General features: G+C 36.8%; 1 protein-coding gene across 4 annotated transcripts in view; it reads right to left on the minus strand.

Annotated features, from left to right (window-relative positions):
* bcar3 (BCAR3 adaptor protein, NSP family member) overlaps positions 1–21,428 on the minus strand; it is a 76,824-nt gene that overhangs the window by 20,765 nt on the left and 34,631 nt on the right. For 3 of the 4 annotated variants that reach the window (XM_082188108.1, XM_082188107.1, XM_082188109.1), the window contains 2 exons: positions 16,229–16,574; positions 9,340–9,379 (listed from right to left, as the gene is read on the minus strand). In XM_082188108.1, the coding sequence (XP_082044234.1) occupies positions 9,340–9,379; positions 16,229–16,574 (386 nt within the window). Of the gene's footprint in view, positions 1–950; positions 1,510–9,339; positions 9,380–16,228; positions 16,575–21,428 lie in introns of those variants that run through there. The other variant, XM_082188111.1, reaches the window with a different exon arrangement.

The following is a 21,428-nucleotide window of genomic DNA, read 5'->3' on the forward strand; positions in this document are numbered from 1 at the left end:
CATGTGCCATTGGATTGCAGCAAGGGAGAATGGATTATCCACATCTGTGGAGACTGACAGAAATATTTCAATACACTCAATAAACTCAGAAAATTTAATGCATTTCATCATGTTGGCCAAAACCCCCTGTAGTCTCGGTGTAATGTAACTCTTTGAGCATTCTTGCTATTGATAATCCAAACATTTTGAATAGTCGTATGACCTGCAGACTGCTCTGTTTCATTCCTACATCGGTTCCATATGTACCTGTAACAGCCACACGCAGGGCCACCAATTTTATATCGCCCCATAAATTCACTCAACCCGACCTGAGCAGCTCTCTGTCCTTATCACATGACACATTAGATGAGTGAACAAAACCACACGCGTTCACACTTACGATCCATTTGCAAGCCGCCACAGAGATAAAAGATTTCAATCAATACGGGTTAAATGGTTTTGAAGACAAGGAGGAGGGTGTGCAACTAAACAATTACAAGTGAATGGGAAGAAACACACACACACACACACACACACACACACACACTCATGAGTGAGCATGTGTGTCTGACGCCTTCACTTACTATAATGAAAAAAGCCATATACTGAAGAGCCCAGGCTAAAGACTGCCACAATAAAACTACACACAGACCTGCTTTTTACAGCACCTCTCTCTCTCTCTCTCTCTTTTTTTTTTTATTGATATAAATTTCTCTACTTTTTAAATCAGTCTTTCTGTATGCTACTGTACATCTATGTATTTACAATATTTCACACTTTATATTTAAATCCATTATATTTTACTGTTAGTTTACATACATTTTTACATATATATGTATATTAACGGTAAAATATAAAGTTGTTAAAATATAAAGAGTAAAATATATTATATAACTATATAATAAATATTACACATGGATAAGATGCTACTAAAAATGCATAAATTGACATGTTAGGAAGCTTTCACTCACCTTGGCTCCAATAACGGAGCTCTTCTGATAGAAACAGCACAAAGCTGCCGTGATGGTCCTTAAAATATTGCATCTCTCCGACATCTCTCTTGTTTCAGTGCAACTCATCAGTGGAAACACTCTCACACTCTTTAATCTCCAAAATTCACTGCTTTATACCTCCCATGAATGAGAGCATGTTAGCTGCCCAGTAACTGTCTGTGAACTCTCTCGGCGCGAGTGTGTGTGTGTGTGTTTGTGCGCTCAGCAGTGCATATGCTGCTCCATGCTGTTGCTCTCACCCCCGGGTAGCCCATGTAAGGAGCCGTGATAAACTCCATGTGATTCGACTCTCCAGCCTATCAGAACTCAGTCATCTGCAGGAGCACCACACAGCCAGCTTCTAAACCAACCCCCTTTCCCTCAAATCCTCTAACAGCTTGCCAAAAAATACATGAACAGGGAACGGGATAGAATGAGGTACTCTGATTAGAGATGTAATATTTCTAAAAAATATAAATTTTTCTCTCAGAATTCCCAAATTTCAAAGCTCTTTTCCTTATTCATATGCTAATTAGTGATAGAGCGAATATATTTAGCGGCACACGCACGCACACACACACATATATAAATATTTATACGTGATATATATATATATATATGTGTGTGTGTGTGTGTGTGTGTGTCAGCCGCCCTGCTCTCTAAATATCAGCATCAGTCGTTTAAAAAGTCACACTGGTTGGCCACTAATGCTAATAAAAATCAAACATATTCATATAAAAAAAAATTTTCTTACATTTTGACTGATCTTCTGTATAGACTGTTCTCACTTTCTACACTGATTTGTGGAGAGATTTTGTGATTTTAAACATGGTAAAATGTGTTAAATTGAGTTAAGGGCTGAATGCATAATCAATTTAGCCAAAATACTGTTTATAATAAACAAACACTGAATTTTACAGAAATCTGCAGCATTGTGTAAGCTCAGTTTCTATGTGGGCCTGGTTAGCAGGGTTTTAAAAATAGGAAAATTATCACTTTATACCAAAACAGAGACACTGACACACATTGCAAGTAAACGAGAACATGCTGAGAAACAATCTGATATCAAGCAGTTCAATGATATGAAAAAGCATTGCTTATCACTAATGACATTTGAATTTAATCTTTCCAGACAAGAGAGAGCATCTCCCGTGGAGGACTTTAAGAAGCGTTTTTCCAGGCAGACGGGGACAGTGGTGATCCTGTGTGACAAGTCTGCACCGAGGGACCAGGGCTGTGTCTTTTAGTATCAGCACAACATCACTCTAAACTCCAGCGGGGTTTCAGTAACAGCAGGGGGTTAATATAAAAGAGCATTCCCCTAGCAGGTAGGGCTCTCTTACCCAGCTGGGACTATCCTGACCCTGCGTAGAGAGTCCGGTTGAGCCTGAGGGGTCCCAGACGGCCAAATTCACTCACTTTTCCCACTGGGGTTTAAATAACAAGACTACTCTGTCTCTTAGTCACACGCAAATAGCACTTAGAGTTATTGCGGCTAGTTGGCTAACTAGAGGGTCTTTTGTTGATGGGCTAGCGGGGGCTTTCTCTTGATTAGCCTGTTTGTTAACAGCATTACGAGTTCTGTCATTTCAGGGAATGGAATCCCCCACCCCATAGAAAAGGCTCACAGAGTAAAAGAGGCGTTTGGAAACCCGTAAGATTAGAAGACAGAAGAGAATTCATGTTTTCCAGACCATTTCACCTGACTGAACAAGAGCTCATAGTGTGTTTGTGAGGTGAGTCTGTGTATGTGTTATTTGCACCGTTTAAAATTGTGTGGCTATTTAGTGAAAGGACAAACCTGTATAACAGTCTCTCTGTATGGCATCACCCTTTTAAAAGTGATTCCATAATCATTTAAACAATTTTGTGGAGTCGACAGTTACAGTGGGATTCTAATGTCCACTAGTAAAAAAAACTAGTTAAAAAATAAATTATTTTATCAGAATAACAGGTTAAGTGAAAATTTAAATAGACAAATTAAATACTTTCCGAATGTTTAGTTGTTTTGTTTCACTTTTGCTTTAATGGCAGCAACGTTCAAGCTGCGTGAACACCACAAGTTTGTGTAAAAGCTGATGATCATTTTCTTCAGTATGATTTGAGAATGATCCATAGAGCATCTTGTGCTTCAGTTGAAGCAAGAACATTTGACTCGCCTGTACAATGAGTTCACATGATCAAATGACATTAATGATTCATAAACAGTGGGGAGTATTAAATATTTTACAATATTTTGAATCACAGATTTCACTGTGGACTTTTGAACCTCATTGTATATTGTTCTAAATTAAATAAATAGAAAAATGCAAGCGTTAAACTGTTTTCAGTTCATCATTATGGAAAACAGTACAGTATGCTGTTTGTTCTATTTTCCAGGAACATTTTTGGATGCAAACAGTTGGATGTATATCAAATGAGATTTGTTATATTTCTCCCAGATTGCTCTTAAGGGGCAAACAAAGACATTATGGCTGGCTGGCACCCTCGGACCAACACTGGAATGTTCTCCCTGAGAGTGAGCTCCTAAAATACCTAATTACACTCAATAAAATCACCATGGCCCTGTGAGCAAATCTGCTTTTCCACAGTCTGCTAAAGAAAGGAGTCAGTGTGATTGTTTTTGTACATGAGTGCAAAAAATAAACCTTAAAATACATGTCTGACCTGCAACATAACGTAGTTCAAAGGGTAAAGAACTTGCATGTGACCATTTCTATCTGAATAGCAGGTTTTTATTTTAAGATACTGAATTAGGGCAATCTAGAACACCCCTAATGTGTACTTTTTTGCTTATTTTTTCTGGGCAGGCAAAAAATAAAAATAAAATAAAATAAAATAATTGTCAGTAAAGAAATAAAAACAAATATTAGAAAATGTAAGATCAAATTGTATGTGAGGAACTTGAGACTCTTGTTGAGATTCTATAATATTATATTTTTATTAAATTACATTATACTTTTTTGTATACATTTGTATTGTATTACATTTATTATTGTATATTTTAATAATAATTTATTACTTTATCCTGCAGAAACTGTGATTGGAATCTTTTTCACTCAAATCAATAGACTTTTGCTGTCTCAAAAGATTATTGAGGCTCTTAGTAAATTGTGATGTGACGTCAATGAAAACTAGATGTAGCCTAATCTTATTTCATAGTGCGTTGCAGTGCTCATATATGAACACTAGGGGGTGTTGTGCCTCTGTGCAGCGGTAATAATCACTACTAGTTTTAGTGGCTGCTGTTAAACAGATGGCTTTCTTCATAGTTCTCAATGGAGATCCACACTAATATTCAGGTAAACCTCAAGATGCACCGATGATCTTTCTCTTTGTTAAGTTTGGCACCTGAACTAACCCTTCAAGCATTATTACATGTAATACTTAACCAGTCATTAATATATAGTCAGAAATATCATGCATGTAATATTTTCATGTATATTTAAATTTGAATCCACACAATTAGCAATCTTTTGGGCATTATATGTTTGTTAATTAAAGACATCGTCTTTAGCACTTTTCTTATGTGCAAAGTAACCGACCTAAAGTAATTTGTACCTTTCACAGCCATTACTCTCATTATTGTCTATCTATCCTTATAAAATATCAAGCAATGATGATATGATTTAATCTAACAATACGAGTCTTCATGCTTCCATTCTTTCTCATCGTTTAAGAGCCGGAAACTCTTTGAATTGTTCTGGGTCAGTCTATGTTCTCTGTTGTAGACCAGGCTTTCTGTACTTGTGTCTCTGCTCTGGCTGGTCTGTGTGTTCAGAGAGGGTTCAAACCGGCTAAAGAGGTCTTTCTGTGGGCTCGCAGGGCAGCAGATCCCACAGAGGGAACAGTGCCTCATTGTTCCTGTAAAGCCCTTTCATGAGTGCTTAACAGCTTACTGAGCAACAGTATATGTGTTCACAGTCAGGCCATCTACAGAAAGATATAGTACGTACAGGTGCATGTTTGTATGAGAGAGACCAGAAAAGATCTGTTGTTTCACTCTTAAAAATAAAAGTCTTAAAAACAAGACTACAAGAATAAAATCATAGCAAAATGACATTGAGGTTGTAATGTTTTTTTGTTTTTGTTTTTAGAAAAAAGTATAACATTGATAAAGTTGTAATATTACAAAAAAAAGTACAAAAAAAATCTAAGATTACGAGATTACATATTTTATTGCCAAATATGTAGCAATAAAATATTGTAGTCGTAAAATTTTGTGAATTTTAAATAGGCAGATAATATAAAGCTCATATTGCTACAAGTACAACTTTGTTCTCGTAATTTTGACTTTTTCCTCAAAATATTACGACTGTTACTTGGACGTTCATGTTCCTAATCTTAGATATTTTTATGTGGCACTAAAGTGCCATTGTAAGTAACTATATGGTTCTTTGGAGATTAAAAAAGTTCTTGATTGTATACTTTATTATTAGCTTTTCAGATCAGATAAGGTTTCTGGGTTTTTTAATGCTTCAGTAGATGGTTTTCTATGTGGAGGTTCTCCTGCGGTGCCAGGCTGTAAAACCATTTTTGTTCCTGTTTGGAACTTTTATTTTAAAATAGTTTTTTTTCCCAGGAGTTTTTAATGATCTTTTTCTAACTAATAATTTTTTTTCATCCAAGCCTTGAATATTTGTTAATATCCTTTGTTAAAGAGTGTGGTGTTAAAACAATGAGACCGAAAGGTCATATAAAGGATACATACACTAAACCAAATGTGGCATTGATGTCTCTCTGACACCATCCCAATCGTTCCCATCTATGATTCACAACAAGAAGTGATTCATGCATCATATCTGCAGAACCCTTATGAGAGAGATTTTATTCCCACTCTTTAAAAATGTGTTTTTAAACATCAAGTCATCCAAACAATTTCCACCCTCCAGATCATCTTTGACGATAATAGCTCCAATTTTGCACCACGTTGTTGCCAATCTCTGCTTCACACGCAAGGAGAGAGACAGAGAAGAATAAAGGCTTGATATTGAATAAATCATGTCTTCAGTGCTTGACATTAAATATAGATAGATGATTTGCCTTCAGTTCCTTATACTTACTGTAGGTTTTTCTCTCCTTTTTTTCAGAATTGTCCTGGGGTTACAGATGGAAACCATGATGGAAACCACCCAAACCATGATGGAAACCAGTACCTGATCTGATCTGATATCATCTAAAAACAAACAGTTTTCACTAACAATGCTAAAACTCAAGTCATCTGACTTCAGGAAGTTATATCAGCATATGAGGTCTTGGAAGTTAATTATCCCATATTTTTGATGGCTGGCTTCCTGTTAACTTTGAAGAAAACATTCCTCAACTAACAGGTTGTCAAAAAAATAGGTCAAGACTGAAAACTAGCCAGTCAAATGAAGAGAGACAAAGATTAAACCTGATGGAAAAGGGATACTTTTGTATTGATTATAGACCTTGTGTAGATAGCGTATTTAATACATAACATACATAACAAACAAGGCTGTGAGAGACAGAAGTGCTGTTTTAGGGTAAAACATAATCCATGTTTTCTTTTTTCTCTTTTAGCGCATTTTCATTGTTTCATGGCTCAACAATTGACATCCAGGTAACAGTAACCGAGGAAAGTATTACTTTCCAAACAATCTCACTTTCATTTCAAACTAAATATAGTGTCTTCACAGAATATACTAGGTCTGTAGATTTCCTTGCCACTGTCGCCTTTTGGCTTAATGCTTATTAATTAGGGACACTTAATATTTGGCAATATTATTGATGTAACTGCACTGACACTATCGGATGAGAACTGAACTGAGCTGGGTGATGACATCACTTTTTTAAAGAGCTGCTTTATAGATGAATTGATCTCATTCCATAACTGATTAATTTTTTAACCGAACTGAATCAACATTGAACTGATTTAAACTGAACAATGACACTTATGTCTTTCTAGAGCTGATTTACAGCAGAATTAAATTCTGTTTGCATCAATGATCATTAATTAACTGTTTAACAATTGCTTTGAAACAAACTGTATTGAATAAAGTGCTATATAAATAAAGGAGACTTGAGGGTTCTGTTCATAATTGTAATGTCATCATTTCATTTTAGTATATTCTACTAAATGAGCTACAGAGCTAGTTTAGATGATAAACCAAACCCATCTGTAGTTTTCTGACTGATGGATTAAACTTGTGCACAGATCTAAATGGGAACCTGTACAGACCCAGGTGTTTGCTAAACACAGCGCTGGAAACTCAACACCACCTGAAGAGGGCAAGGTGAGGTCCACCTTCATTCATTCAGAGGGAGAGGAAGGGGATGATTTACTGAAGATGTGATCCTTTGACCATTACTAACCTTGACACAGACACACAAACACACAGATGTGTCCAGGACACAGTGTTAATGTCTAGATTTAGTTGTTTTCAGATGAGTTTTTAAGGTTGTAAACAGAAAAACTTTTGTCTTCACATGGCGGATTCACTACAGCTATTGATGCATGCTTTCAGATGGCCACACATTAAACAGGCAGACAGTTCTGAACTGCATAAAATAGAGTATAAAGAGCCAGTGTGTGCAATTCATCTGATTAAAACATTTCATGGCTATGTTATTCCCCTGAGGATATATTATGTCATCTCCTATCAAGTTCTATTATAGGCCTCTCTGATTGGAGGGTGCATCTCACGAATGTCTGGATCATACTTCACTCGTATTTCAGATTTTTTTTTATTTTTATTTTTTTTTATGAAAATCAACACATTCCACCATTTCATTATTCTCCGTGGTGATTTTCTTTATTGTAATGAAAATTGTTTTATATGGACACATTAATTACATTTCATAAAAATTTAAAATTTTCACTCTTAATAGTATGTTTTTATTTAAATGAATTTTTCATTAACTTTTATTAATTTCTCTCTCCTAATTTATTTAATACAATATTTATTAGTAGTTTTAATTTCAATAATAAATTAATTTAATATAAATACCTTTAATTTAATATATGTATATATTATACATATTGAGGGGGTACAATGTGTTTAATATAATGGAATAAACAACTGGCTTATCCATTATATAATTTATATAATTTGGGCTGAAATATGACACAAACATGATCTTGACCGGCGGTAAGATTCACCCTGTAATGACATCTTTTGAAATTGTATTTCGTTATAGTAACTGTATGACTGTATGTTCAACTGCAATGGAGCACTGCTACAATGTAGTTGCTAGTATTGACTGTGTGTGTTTGTGCTGTTTGCTTTGGTTTGTTGTTTGTGTGAGGTAAGGCTAGGAGAAGTTTGTTCTTCGCAGAGAGTTGCTAGAGCCCAAGATGAGGCAAACCACAGAGCTACTGAGTATGAGGAGGACAGAGAGAGTGACGGATGGTTTCTCAGCAGGCTGACAGAGGTGGCTGTGTGGTGTCAGCACACTCAAGGCTGCAGGTGATCACAGTGGAAAATCTCATTCAGTCAATGCTAACCGAATGAGACACCCCCAAGATATATGTCACACCATATCTCTCTCATCAGATCTGAGTCATGGGTGTTGTAATACAGTTGTGTTGTGTGATGAAGAGCTTTCATAATGGCTAGATGCCTCAGGTCAAAATAAAGCCAGGGAACGATTCTGCCTTTGCTGGCAAAGTGACATTTTTCATTTGTTCCTAACTTGATACTATAATTTAAAATACATACAGTATGCTGCTTGCAAACCCTTGAAATATCACCAGCTCATTTCCTCCTTGTAATTGTGCCATTTTAATTGAGGATGTGTCTACAGGGGCCTCTCGCACAGTAGGAAACGCAGAGATTGTCAGATCTTTATCGAAAATTTTGGCTGTAGAGTTTCCTGTGTTTTATGAACAGCTCTGGCTTAAAGTTATACACGTTTGAGGTCTGATGTATTCAATGTATTCCTGGCAGAATCAAATGCCGTCAACTACCTAAACGGGTCAAGGAGAGAGCGCTTATATTTGATAAAAATCTATGGCGCGAGTTATAACATTGAAGGAAGTGCAAATGTTTATATAACAGAGAATCACTCACACTGACGCACACATTTATCTCTGATGCAAATCCAAGTATGTGATGTATTATGTATATTTACCCAACTCACTGTCAATAAACTACAATCCTTCATATCCTCAACATTCAGCATGGCTGACATTCCTGTCCCACTTTAAGACTCTACACTTACAAAACTCTTTGAGGTGAATAGTATTGAATATTTTAGAAGGTTAAGGGTTGCCCTAAGATCATCTGTTTTCTACAACCCTCACCCGCCATACCATCATGCATTGCCACCGGCTTTTTACCATAATTGAGCAATCATTCAAAACTCCACACGCACATATCGATAAAGGTAAAATGTGAAGCCTTACCTTGACATACTCCATGTTAGGGTCCATGCCTGCACCGTCCCTGCAGGAGAAAGAAAGAACTCTCTTCAGCGAACACATCAACTCTCTAGCTCAGCTGCCTGCCTGTATAACTGTAAGTGTGTGTGTGTGTGTGTGGGTCCTTCTCTGGGCAGGCTGTACGTTGGACTGCAGTAAAGTGCCTACCAGTCCAGCCCTGCTCGCCTGAGGTCATTACACCACAGTATAGACCACACCAGCCACAACATGTGGACACATATACCCCCCATCCCCCCCAAACACACACACACACACACAATTACTTCCACATCAACCCCAATGTGCAAAGTGCAGCTGAGATTAAAGCAAGTATCAGTTTAGATACTGTGCAAGAAGAATTAAAAAAACGTATGCAGGCTTTACAAAAGGTTAGGCAGTCGAGGATGAGCATGTCACAGCTGGTGTTTAAGGTCTGGGGGCTTTTAGCGTTTCTCTGTTTCACACACAAACAATCTTGTGACTCTCTCCGGATTTATGCTTACGTGAAGATTTACCCAAATTATAAAGGATTATAGCCAGGAAAAGGGAAATTAATTCCTTGAGTCTGAATTTCCCACAGGGCTGAAAAACAGCATAAATAAACATTTCATTGCAACCTTTGGGTTAGAGACAAACTTAGGTCAAATGTAACAGAACATATGCAATACGTAGGACCCAGAACATATGCAATACGCAGGACCAGACAGGAGGCAGCGATTGTTCACATGACCTCTATTCTTGCCAGCGGCTTTAAGGTTGCGGTCTAGATGTGACTTACCCTAACTGCAGAGATGGCCCATGGTCAGCACTGCATTTTTGTTTTATTTAGATTCTCTATGTGGAGCGTGGAACGCAGGAAGTGCAGTGGTGAAGGAGTCATGGAGAAGAACGCGCAGTCGAGGTGCACGGCTCAGCTTTTTCTCCATTTAGACCATTCCGCCCTCTCTCCTTCTGACAGTCCCTTTCATCTCAGCTTACACAAAAACCTGACTTTTCTTTATGACTCTTTCTTTCTTCCTTTCTTACCACCAGGGTGTGTGGTGGACTGTCTCACCCCCTTAGGGGAATAAGGGTGGCTTTCAGATTCAGTGTGGAGGTGGCACCTGGGGTGAGAGCTCAGATATATAAAAAGCGTCAGATAACTGGAAATATGAGAATGTTTAAGATTTCTTGGCTTGTTTGTTTGCTTCACATTTGATGGAACTTAAAAGCGTAGCTGATTTCCTGTTTTAAATTCCCATTGAACATTAAGAAGAAAGCAACTCTAGAGACGAGAGGTCACGCTTTAAATCTTCTGAACGCTTACATTAGTGTGCTATAAGAGAACACTGTCAGTACTCCCACGGGCCTACCCAGGAGTGACTTGAGTTTGGGCTGGACATACCGTCTTATCCGCAAAGAGAGGGCATGAAGTGAGGACACAGCCTCAAGAAAACATCCATCTCCATCTCTGGTTTGTTCTATGCCAAGCCACAGCTGCATTGTGTCTCAAAGTGGTGATTTGTACCTCACAAAGCCTCGCCAGTCAGAATTAGAAAGCTGAGGGAGGACAAGGCAAGTTAGAGAGATGGACAGGCTATTATTAGGTTTCCAGAAGCAGATTCATAATGCTTAAACCACTGGAGAGAAATGGGACATTTGACATGCAATGCTCCCAAAAAATCTGCCATATGCTGTAGTCAAAAATTCACCTACACATTGAATGACATAAAGGCAGTTCACAGCCAAAACGACAGGGGCAATGCGACTCTGATACCAGTCAGGGTCACTAGGTTCTGATTAGACAGGTAAGAGTTAAGCTGTGTTGGTGCTTAAATGAGCTGTTCACGTTTTATGTCACATGACTATATATTTAGAAAAGGCCCATCATATACTGTACAGCTGCCTGTGTTTGATATGTTCATCAGAAAAGTGATGAGGATAACATAAATTAAAGGCAGCACAGCTACCCACTCTCCATTGCATTTATGTTTAACATTTTATATATATATATATATATATATATATATATGAAGAGTTCAGATGCAAAAGCCTCTAAGTGCCATCTGAAATTTTCTTCTAGAATGATCATTTTTATAAAGCTTGTATATTTATGTTAAGTAATTTCACTTAAATGACAATTAATAGGTAATTTGCATTGCCATTTAAGTGAAATTATTTAACTTAAATATACGAGCTTGATAAAAATGATCATTCTGGAAGAAAATTACAGATGGCACTTAGAGGCTTTTGCATCTGAACTCTTCATATATATATATATATATATATATATATATATATATGAAGAGTTCAGATGCAAAAGCCTCTAAATGCCATCTGAAATTTTCTTATAGAATGATCATTTTTATCAAGCTTGTATATTTAAGTTCAGTAATTTCACTTAAATGACAATTAATAGGTAATCTTCATTGCCATTTAAGTGAAATGATTGAATTTAAATATACGAGCTTGATAAAAATGATCATTCTATAAGAAAATTTCAGATGGCATTTAGAGGCTTTTGCATCTGAACTCTTCATATATATATATATATTATCTGGCTTCCTTTAACTCTTTCTAGCTGTTTTTCAAATGATAAGCAGGACATCTTCAAATGTTTGTCAGTTGGAGATTATATCAAAAGTTTTTCTTTTAGTTAGGTTGTGGGTTTGTGTTGATGTCTGTATTAATTATAAATAGTTTTATATAAATGTGCTTGTGAAAGAAAAGAGACTCCAAAAAAACTGTTTCACGTCACATCAGCAGAACTGTGGCTGAAGGAAATCCTTTGGACCACCTAGTAGTCTGGATAGAATGTTTGGGTTCCGTAGAGCTTAGCAACACTAACGAAGTTACATAACACTGATCCCGGACGGCCCAACAAAGACCTGAGTCACACGTAGAGCATTAATATCATTACTGTTATGCATTTCATGTCAACTAACCAGCAAAAAAATTCAATAAATTGGTAGCTGACATTAAATACCCAAAATATTTTAAACTGCATTTTGTGGATTTTTCTAATACATTCAGAATGCCGGTTTCATTAATTGATTAACTATTGAATATATGAAATAAAAAAAAAATATTAAGGACCATTGAAAATTAACTTAAAACTTAGTTAAGGGACTCTTTTTACAGACTGTGACAACACGCTTTAACGGTCATCAACATCGTAAATCCTGCAAAGTTTTTTTATATTTTCAATTTCAAAAAAATTATGTACATTTATAACACTAAACTTTGTATTATATTACCTTTGCATCAAATAAAAAAATAAACAACTAGTAAACGCTGCTGTGTATTAGAAATGTTGTTTTTAATAAAGCGGCTGTGGGAGTGATAAGATATTTTTGATGAAATCCGAGAGCTTTCTGTCCCTCCATAGTCTGCAACGTTATTACCACTTTCAAGCCCCACAAAGGTAGTAACGACATCGTTAAAATATTCCATGTGACTACAGTGGTTCAACCTTAATGTTATTAAGTGACAAGAATATTTTTTTTGTGCAAAACCCCCCCAAAATGACAACTTTATTCAACAATCTCTTCTCCTCCATTTCAGGCTATTCACATAGGAAACACAGTGCAGCGCTTCCAGGTTGTACATCAGAATTTTTACTATGTCTTTACAACCTTTCTGGGGCTTGAAAGTGGTAATAACATTGCAGTCAATTGAGGGACAGAAAGCTATTGGATTTTATCAAAAATATCTTAATTTGTGTTCAGAAAATGAACAAAGGTCTTACGGGTTTGGAAAGACATGAAGGTGAGAAATTAATGACAGAAATATAATTTTTGGGTGAACTAACCCTTTAACATCTTTCTCTCTTCTGACTGCCGTTATCAATCTCTCCATTTTTTTCCTCTTTCTGAAAGTTGTGAAAACACTATTGTTGAGTTTTTCTTTTGCTATTTGAGCAAATTGAAACACAAAAAATATATTTAATGTAGTCTCTCATTCACCATTATAGAAGTTTTCCCAACTACGACGACTTCGACTTCTGAGAAACACATAAATGTGAAAAGTTCTCATGTGAATACATTTATCCCCTTATAGATAATAGTATAACAAATAATACAGTTGATATCTTGTGATGTTGAACATTATGATAGATAGGTGGCACTGTCTGGTGGCAAAATATCCCGGTGAAGAAAAAATCCTGAAATGTTTTTATATTGTGGCCTGTAAGGTATTTTGCGATTAAAAATGCTATTATTATTATTATTACTTCAATTAAACTGGTCATTTACTATTCTTCTTACCTTATATATTGCACAACACCAGTAAATCTTTTAAAACGATGTAAACACTTTTTTTGTTTGCCAGATGTCATTTCTGTCGTTTGGCAGATTGAACCAAGACTGAGGAACAAAGATAATAGTGGCACACGTGAGATAATTGTGGCCATGTAGTTATGAGGGTGCTGAGTGGGTTCTGTCAACAACTAGAACCACTTTAATCAGCTTTAACAAGTAAATCAATTGGCACTGTTGCTCCTCCATCATCTCTTTCATCTGTCTCATTCTCTCTATTTCTTTGTGTGTTGCTCTCAATCTCTCTGCCAATCTGTCTCTTAAAAAATTCTTTCATCTTTCAGTCAAGCTATAAATTTACAACCCTCACTTTAACCTGTGAAGACCCTGTGTGTGTACGTCTGTGTTAGAACAGCTGCCTCACACATGCAGGTAGTAAGACTCAAAGTGCTTAAATCCTTTGTTTTATAAAAGATAAATGTTTTAGTCCTAGCAACAAACCCATAGTCATTGGATCTCATCTGTCTACTCACCTGCAGACAGACACACAAACTGGTGGAGCATTCTGCAGCCAGACGTTCAGGAGGTTGACATTTAATCACAATGCCGTTCGAGTCTCCAAAGTCCTCTTGGGGCAAGCTAGTTATTGCTTCTTGATTTAACGTAGGTGTCCACATTAGGAAATTACAATCCTATTCTGTGCTGTAGGTTCCCCTCTCTCTCCTGTCTCTCTCATGCACAGTTTTATGTCGTACCTATTTCTTTTTCCATGTGTCATGCAGAGTCGCAATAAGGTGTTGTTATGGTGACTGGGTCGCTACGAGAGGTCGTTGCTAACCCTTCTGCCACCCCAGAGGAGCTTCTTTTGTGTGCCATGGTCATTTTTCACTTCCCATCTCTCAGTGAGCTTTGTGGTTGTGAAATAGTAGTCCAATATTAGGTAACCTTCAAATGTCAAGGGACAGATATGGCCCACTAGTCTTATGGAAACCCAAACACACACCTACGCTTTCAAAGACACACAAACACACACAGTCTCACTTATGTAAAAGCCTCTGTTTAGTCTATCCACTGCTTTTCCTGGGGTGCTTTTGGTAAAAGTACTTACTGAAGAAGTGAACAACACTTTAGGTTATCAATGTTTTGTCTTATGGTCTGTACACTGTTTCAATGCATTGCATTTCTTTTTGTCTCTGACTCTTTCCACACAAAGTTTTTATTTTATTTTTGTGATGTTAGATCAATTGTTATCTAACAAAATTAACATTTTGTGAAAAGTAGCTTGTTTTAAGATTGATTTCCATTAATGAAATCACAAAATAATGTCATATTTTTGTATATTATCTATTGAATTATTATTTTATGTATCAGTAATTAGTATTTTAATTCTTTATTTATTTATAATTAACTTACCAATTTATTTATTAGTAAATTACCAAAACATGGTTTAATAATACTTTTATATTTAAATATTTTTTTATATATATTTTATACCTCCTGGGGTTGGCAATCAAATTTTTTTATTAATTATACATGTATATTATATATTATAAATTTTCCTTTAAGAATTTCCGGGCCTATTTTGTGTCCTGTTTGTGGAAAGTGGCCCTATAATCTGTAACACTGTCCACAGAGCCAGACGCAGATTACTTTACTATATCTACCAGGTCTTTTATTGAGGGTGAGATATATTACCTGTTAAGTCAGTCTGCGTAAATAAGGGACAAACACAAACTGCTTTGTTGCAGGCTGTGATAAGATCAGAAAGTCAGTGAGGACGATACAGTCAAGAAGGCCTAGAGCTATTGCAAAGAGACGAAGGTAGACAGTGAGGAAAAAGAGACAAGATGTAAGAAAAAGAGATGGAGACAGTCCTGGACATAAGACTGAGCCAGTAGCAGCTTGCATTTTGTGATTATGATCTCAGATGTCCTATTTTCTGAAGTAAGACAGTAAAGTTAACAGGCTTGGTGGGCAACGTAAGGCTGAAGACTTGGTGTCGACTGCTCTGACATCGACATAGTACGATGTAAAATGTGATCAGTACTTCATAAACAGTCCTATTCTATAATCTGACAATCTGAAAATGAGTTATGACATGTATTTATGTGCACAGCCAGTACCAGATGTGTTGTAGTGATTTTGTAGTGCCAATTCTGAGTCACAAAAGGCTTGATCATATTGTACTTTTATATAGTCAGTAAAGTGACAAACTGGCTTGCTCATTCTCACACTGTCTTTCATCATTTGTTCGGTTTAAGATATTTTCAGTTAAAGAACCTAAGCTGTGAAGAGCAGGCAGGTTAATTTGCTGATGTGTTGACCTTCACCTTAATCTTGACCTTATTCTTTGAAAGCCTATTTCAATATAGTAATGTTACTCTTAGCTGAGGGAAAGGAGTATATGATTTCATGAATTGGGAGTGTGTTTTTAACCATGTTACTGTTAAGACATCCCATTTATCTTAATGGGCGTTCACACTGGTCCAACAATTGGGTAGCTTTGAGTTCTTTGCAAAGATTGTGGTGCTTTTGCTTTTGCTGCAGGGTTTTGTTGTGTTTGAATCATTGGGAGAGGACAGGTGTATAGATATATATAATGGTGTGTAGACAAGTGTCTAGATAGAAATACTGTTTACCTGGATGTGACACTGCAGTTCCTGTTTGAGTAGAAAGCATGGTGTTCTTCAATAACGTTGTGTATTAGCGGTGACGGTGGCAGGCGATATCGGCCTGGGTGTGGGGCTGCTGATGATCCCACGTTTCCATTCATCTCCCGCTGCTTCACGGGAGAACCAATGCTGTTCTTCTTTTTGCGAGGCAGTGTGCCATGGATGGAGACGCCCTGGTAGCCGCTGACCGGCATCTCTGCTACGGCAGCCCGTGAGCTCAGCAGATCCATGGAAGATGCGAGCGGGCACTGCCGCCCAACGTGCATGTTCCTGGGCAGACTGGAAAACCTCCCTTCTGCCATCATCCTCAGCTCTGTAAAACAGAAAAAAAAACATTACATTAAAAGTCTATATTTTAAAATGTAATCTATTCCTGTGATGGCAAAGCTGAATTTTCAGCAGCCATTACTTCAGTGTCACGATTCTTCAAAAATCATTCTGATATGCTTATGAAACATTTCTTATGATTTATTAATGTTGAAAACAGTTGAGCTACTTCATATTTTTGTGGAAATCGTGATACATATTTTTCAGGATAACATTTTAAAAGAAGTCTTAATAGTCTTAACTGTCATTTTGGATCAATTTGTTGTGTCCTTGCTGAATAAAAGTATTAATAAAAAAAAAAGGGAAACTTTTGTCTGTCTGGGCATAGTGTTACTCTATTTCCATAACAGGAAGGAATATATAATACTGGCAGTAGTCTGTGTGTATACCTATTATTGACCACACGGATAAGGTGAAATGTTACTGGGTGTTATTTCTTCTGACATTCTTTCAGGTGGTATCAACAGCTAATGTTTATACGAAACCTCCTGCCATTTGTGCCCTGTGGCACAGGTAAATTGGAACGTATCACCTTTTGATAGACCTGTCTCCTGGCAGCAACAGAGAGAAACAAAAAAACAGAGACATCTCTCTTAAAGAGAGGGAACTCCGTTCAGTCTGACCGCAAGACGTGCAGATATGTTATGATCTTCCCGTGTTGTCTCCAAACTCATGTTTACTTCAGCATTCCACTGCCACATGAAGACCACTAATTGGTGCAGTGAAAGTGGAGACAGATTTTATGGAATAATGGATAAGATGCATTTGAAGGTATCACACTTTTTTTTCAAAGGGATTGTTCAATTGAAAATAAACAGTGGGTGTGTGAGTTCACTGACCCAGACTCTGGATAAGTGTGTGTGAGTGTTGACCCCATTATTCGAAGCGCACATGCACGCAGCAGAGCTGGTGTTGCCGTCACCATCTTTTGTCCCTTTTGTGATGAGTGAAACTCAATCTTGGACCCTGACAGCGCCTCTGTTTAAGGTCTGGCATGATCTCATTCCCTTCATAAAGAGGGGGAGCTGATTTCATACTCAGACTCATTCCACAAAGTTCACAACCATTCCCCAAATGTTCTTCCTCAGCTACATATAACTGTTCATTTAGTTCTGGGTTTGCAGTTCATATTGTTTGTGTTTTCCCATAAATTGCAGTGCAACAGTGAATCCAGGGTCAAAAATGAACACTTGCCGAGCTGCGACTGAAATTTGGCCTTGGTGAGTAAGTAAACTGCTTGTTTTATTTAAATAAAAGAAGATACCCAACATAACAATAGTCTGTCCTGGTCCCTTACTGTTTATATATCGGATGTAAGTGAATCAAATTGTTATAGGAATGGATTACGTGAGAGAATGTTAAGAGAAGGCTCTTACTTTTAGCATTATATAACGCTAGAACCTAATATGGCGGCATTCCTGAGATTATGAGCAGCACACTCGTGATATCTTCACTGTGATATTATTATTTTTGTGTGAGGTTTTACAGACTGTTTAGGATTTGATGAGTTAGAGCTGCTCCCATCATGATCAACAAGGCGTAGGCACAGGCTAAATTAGATTTATTTTGTAGTTGTAATGGTTATGCTCAGTTATGTCTTGTTTTAGTTTCTTTTCCACTCTTTTTGTTTGTTTCCCGTTTTCCTGTGTTCCCTTGTTAGTTTCTCTGGCTGTTATCTGTTCCCACACCTGTTTCTGTTTATATATATTATTGGATAAAAAGTCAAAAATACCAAAAATATATATATATATATATATGGAGGGGGGGAGGGGGGTAATTGTGAATTTTTATCCTATAATCTAAACTTTTCTCGCAACTGTGTTTACATCTCATAATTCTGACCTTTTTTTTCTTCTCGCAATTGAGAGAAAATGTCAAAGTTGTCAGCTGATTTTTGTTTTTCTTAGAATTGCAAGCTCATATCTCACAATTTTTTATTTTATAACTCGCAATTGCGAGATACTGTATAAATTTGTAATTGCAAGGAGAAAAAAAAGTCAGATTTCCGAGTTTATATATTCTGACTTTATTTCTCAGTTGCTAGTTTGTCTCACAATTCGGACTTTATAACTCGCAGCTGCAAGTTTATATTTCGCAATTGTAAGAAACAAAGTAAACATGCAATTGTAAAAAAAATAAAATCTGAATTGTGAGATAAAAAGTCACAATTACCTTTTTTATTCCGTAGCGGAAACCAGCTTCCATAGGAATTACAGTTTTGTGGTCAGTAAAAATTATTCATAAGTTTTCTCAATTTATCTACCAGTGCACAGTGTGACAGAGTTCATTTTGGTCCATGAGTGCATCAGTGGAGAATGGAAAGACATGGAAACTCCCTGGTAAAGCCCTGTCGGGGTGTTTGAAACCTGCAAACTAACCACAGTCACCTCAGCCCCCCCAAAAATGCACTTATCCATGACCACCAACGTCCTGAATCAGTTTATCATGTGACTGTGCTCTTTTAATGCTGTTCTTCAGGATAATTTTAGATTTAACAAACCCTAAGATAACAGTTGTGCTGGTCCTTCTGTTCTTAAAGAATAAGAAAATATATGCGCTTAATCAGACTACAGCTGTCACACACCTGTAAATCACTTTTGAGGCTTTTTTATTTGTGTTTATGTTACTCTTTTCATAGTCTGGGTGTTCTGGTGTATAATGACTAGATCCACACAGCGGGTTTTTAATGGTTTGATCAGGGCACTTTGCAATGTTATGAAATCCCTCTATGAATACCTCAGCTGTATATTTATGCACCTGGAGCACCTGTGCGCTGTCCTGGGGCCCTGAAACACGAGACACCATTCACTGGTGCTGTTTTCATGTGGTGTGTAATGGCTAGGAGACATTAAAATCCACAGATCAGTGTTACTGAGTTATCATCCTGGCTAGTCAGGAATCCCTTTTTGGTTTCAGATTAATTTGTCTCACATGTCTCGGAGTGTGAGGGATAGTCATGCTCCTCTGAGAAGGCAGATCTGGACTTCCTGTGTCAGGGGAAGTGAGGGGTCTGAGTCATAATACTCATACACTGGTGATTTTAGGAGGGCAACTGTGACCTTACTAAAAATAAAAATACAGTTGAAAAAGCTGGCATGCTCATATCAGATTTTTTAAAGGATCAGATTTTAAAGGAGGCAGACCCTCCAGGTCCCTGACGGAGGCCATTTATATAAATATGATTATAAATCTTTCCTTCAGCGTACGTATTTTACAGGTGATTGTGATTTAAAGGGATAGTTTACCTAAAACTACAAAATTACTCCAGCATTTATTCACACTCGTGTCTTTCGAAATCAATCTTAAAAACATTTACTGTATAGAAGAAACATAATAAATAAATACAGGGATTAGAATGACATTAAAGTGAGTAAATGATGACCATTTTTATGTGTGGGTGAATTTTTTTTCAAGACTTTCCTCTAATAAATAATATGGCCTTACTGAGGTAACAAGGCAATCAAATCACACTCGTGCATTTAAACAGCCAATGTTCGGTGTAAAATGTAATTGGCTTCAGCTATGAAAAAAAAAAACTTTTTTTTTTGTGAAGAGACGTCTCATCAATGACCACTACAGTCTTAAACTTAAATCAATGCTTTTTAATTATACCCATCGTTGAGGATGGATGAACTTGAGTCGGTCAAAACTGAGAAAATCTCTAGTCTTATTGATTTCATCAGTCTATTTGTTTACTTTTAAATGACTAAGAACAATTGATTTTTGCTTTACTTTGGTTCAACTACTTTTGGCAAGATCCTTTAAGTTTTATTTTAGTCAAATTCTGAAAGTCCTCAGTATATTTTCTCTGTACTTTATACACCCCTACTGAAAGAAGAAAGCTGAAAAGTTTATATGGTTGTGAGCACTGTCTAATATTGTTCAATATTTTAATAGCAGCAATGTGTAATATGTGTAACATGGACACTATAATGTAAAATATCTTGTAACTATTACATAAACAAACTACTCCTTGTAATAGGATTCTTAAACACAAGTGATTTCCCTGCTCCTGCTCTCAGCCCAGGTCAAAAGGCCACTGTAAGCTAACTTGGTGTCTAAGAGCTCTGCATGGTGTAATTTTCAACATTTCAGCACCCAGTGAGGCAGAAAGACAGCTGTCAGCACTGCAGATATGCAGAACGGGTCCCCTGTGGCTCTGGATTACATATGCTAAACAATTAAACCGTTTACTTTCACTTCCACCCCAGAGGTCATGAATATGCAAAACGCTCATTAAACGGTTCTTAATTAATGCTTTGGTCTTTTATTTTCTCTGTAGACTCCCTATTGATTATCCAGTAATTTCTCAAGTGCTTGTTCTATTCTAGACTGACATGCCATCATATGACCTAACTTCAAAATGTCAATCACAGTAGCCCATTCTCTCATTCAATCCTGAAAGCACAGCTAGTTTCTGACATCACCCCCTATATCAAACACACTTATTTGCCTCTGGCTAATACAATGTCATGTTTAAGAATGTTGAATTGCCTTTGTTCTCCAGGAAAGCATACCTTAATCTTTTTTTAGGCTGGTTTATGCACAGATTACAGGGATAATTTGCCCCCGAAAAAGTATTCTGTCATCACTTATTAACCCTCATGTTGTTCCAAAACCCTATGACATACTTTCTCTAGTGGAACACCAAAAAAAGAAGTTTATCACAATGTCTGAGCTGCTCTTTTTAATACAGTGAAAATGGATGGCGACCAGGGGTTACCGACTAATAGACTAATAGCACTAAAAATAGTGCATAGAAAAGGGGTATAGATGTAGGAATTGTACTGGTTACAATAACAATCAGAGACAAGGTCACATTGGGTGTTTTTCATACTCA

This window comes from Leuciscus leuciscus (assembly GCF_965113295.1).
Source record: "Leuciscus leuciscus genome assembly, chromosome: 13".
Lineage (NCBI taxonomy): Eukaryota > Metazoa > Chordata > Actinopteri > Cypriniformes > Leuciscidae > Leuciscus > Leuciscus leuciscus.